The sequence below is a fragment of the Pocillopora damicornis genome, chromosome 6 (genome assembly GCF_964200805.1).
Source record: "Pocillopora damicornis chromosome 6, jaPocDami1.2, whole genome shotgun sequence".
Classification (NCBI taxonomy): Eukaryota; Metazoa; Cnidaria; class Anthozoa; order Scleractinia; family Pocilloporidae; genus Pocillopora; species Pocillopora damicornis.
The window spans coordinates 7,904,970-7,906,636 of NC_142675.1; the positions used below are offsets into that span (position 1 = coordinate 7,904,970).

Consider the following 1,667-nt stretch of genomic DNA (forward strand, 5'->3'; position numbering starts at 1 on the left):
ATGCCTGATAGGGTGACCGCTGGCCAGTTTCTAGACACCCTTAACTCTACCCATCCCTCCCTCCGGTTTACCATGGAAGTCGAACGGGAAGGATCCCTTCCCTTTCTAGGAACTGAACTGCTTAACCGTGCACCAAAGATTGAGAGCAAGGTCTACATCAAAAGAACCAACACGGGTCTCCTTCTGCATTTCCAGAGTCATGTTGACATTAAGCACAAGCGCAGCCTAGTTAACACCATGGTGGATCGCGCTTATCGATTATCTTCTAACTGGTCTTTCTTCTCCGAGGAATGTGACCGCCTTAGAAGGGTTTTTCATAACTTGAAATACCCAAAGCCACTGGTTGAAACTACAATCAAGCGGTTCGTTGAGAGAAGGATTTCATCTGCAGAGCCCTGTCCATCACCAGACGTACCATCGGAGATTGTGAGATTAGTGTTACCCTTCAAGGACCAGTCGTCAGCTAATCATGTTAAACAACAACTGAACAGTCTAAGCTCGAAGTTAAGCGTGACTGTCCAACCAGTGTTCGTTAGCCCTAAGCTCGATCAACAGCTTAAGCAACGCGAAATTAAGCCCCCTATTGTTAACCAACAATGTATCGTTTATGAATTTAAATGTAACCTGTGTGATGCAGGGTATGTGGGCTATACTCGTGGTCACTTACACGATCGCGTAGAAGGGCACAAAAGGAAATCATCTTCTATCTACAAACACTACCACCTCCAGCACAATAGTGAAATACCTGAACGCTTGATCGAGCAATTCAACGTCATCGCGAAATGTAACGGCAAATTTGATTGCCTTGTTAATGAAATGTTGTATATTCGCATGCGTAAGCCAACACTGAACGTGCAAACGGATTCCATCCGCGCAAAGGTGTTTGTTTAAGCCGTTCATTCTAATTTATGCTATTCTTGTACCTTTCCTTATTTGCATGTTTTTAAACTAGTCTCTTGATAATGGAGTCACGATGACCCCGAAACGTCGAGTAATAAATCTTTCCTGGTTTTTTCTATGCCTTTGCTTTAGCAAATCCCTGCTGATCAAGTGCTAGATTGTTTTTTCCCGGAAAATGAAAAGCCACGCAACTCTACTCTCGATTTTTATATTTTTGAGTTTTTAATAAGTTTGTATACACCCATTGTTTATTAAAGCAATAAAGGATATATATGAAGTTAACACTTTTGAAAAATTGCTGAACTTCTTATTAAGTGAAGTATCCTGTCAACAGAGAAAAATGTTTTTCGTCTTTTCACGACCGTGGGACAAAGAGGAAAATCTGAGTCCCCACACGGAATCGAATTTCAGACCTACGGAAGCCGCGCTCCGATGCTCTACCTCTGAGCCACAGAGACTCTACGGTGAGCGAAGTCTATTGCGAAGTTCATATAACACGCGTCCTGCACACGGCTGGGATCAGCGATGTCGATAACGTCATGTTTGTAAATAAATTAAGAGAGATGGTAAAGTTTTGAGCTCGGTAAAGAAATAGAGAAAGATTTTCTCTTCGTCCCACGTTTGTGACAAGACGAAAACATCTTTCTCCATTTCTTTACCGAGCTTAAAACTTACCATCTCTCTTATTCTAAGGGCGCGCGTAGATAGTGTAGCGAACGAGTGAGATGAGAAATTCCATATCTGAAAGCAACCATGTATTATTCTGT

General features: G+C 42.2%; 1 protein-coding gene across 1 annotated transcript; it reads left to right on the plus strand.

The window, feature by feature from the left end:
* Positions 1–1,014, plus strand: LOC149043747 (uncharacterized). The gene has a single exon (XM_089210612.1). The coding sequence runs from the start codon at positions 1–3 to the stop codon at positions 889–891; it is 891 nt and encodes a 296-aa protein (XP_089066738.1). The 3' UTR covers positions 892–1,014.
* The last annotated feature ends 653 nt before the right edge of the window (positions 1,015–1,667 follow it).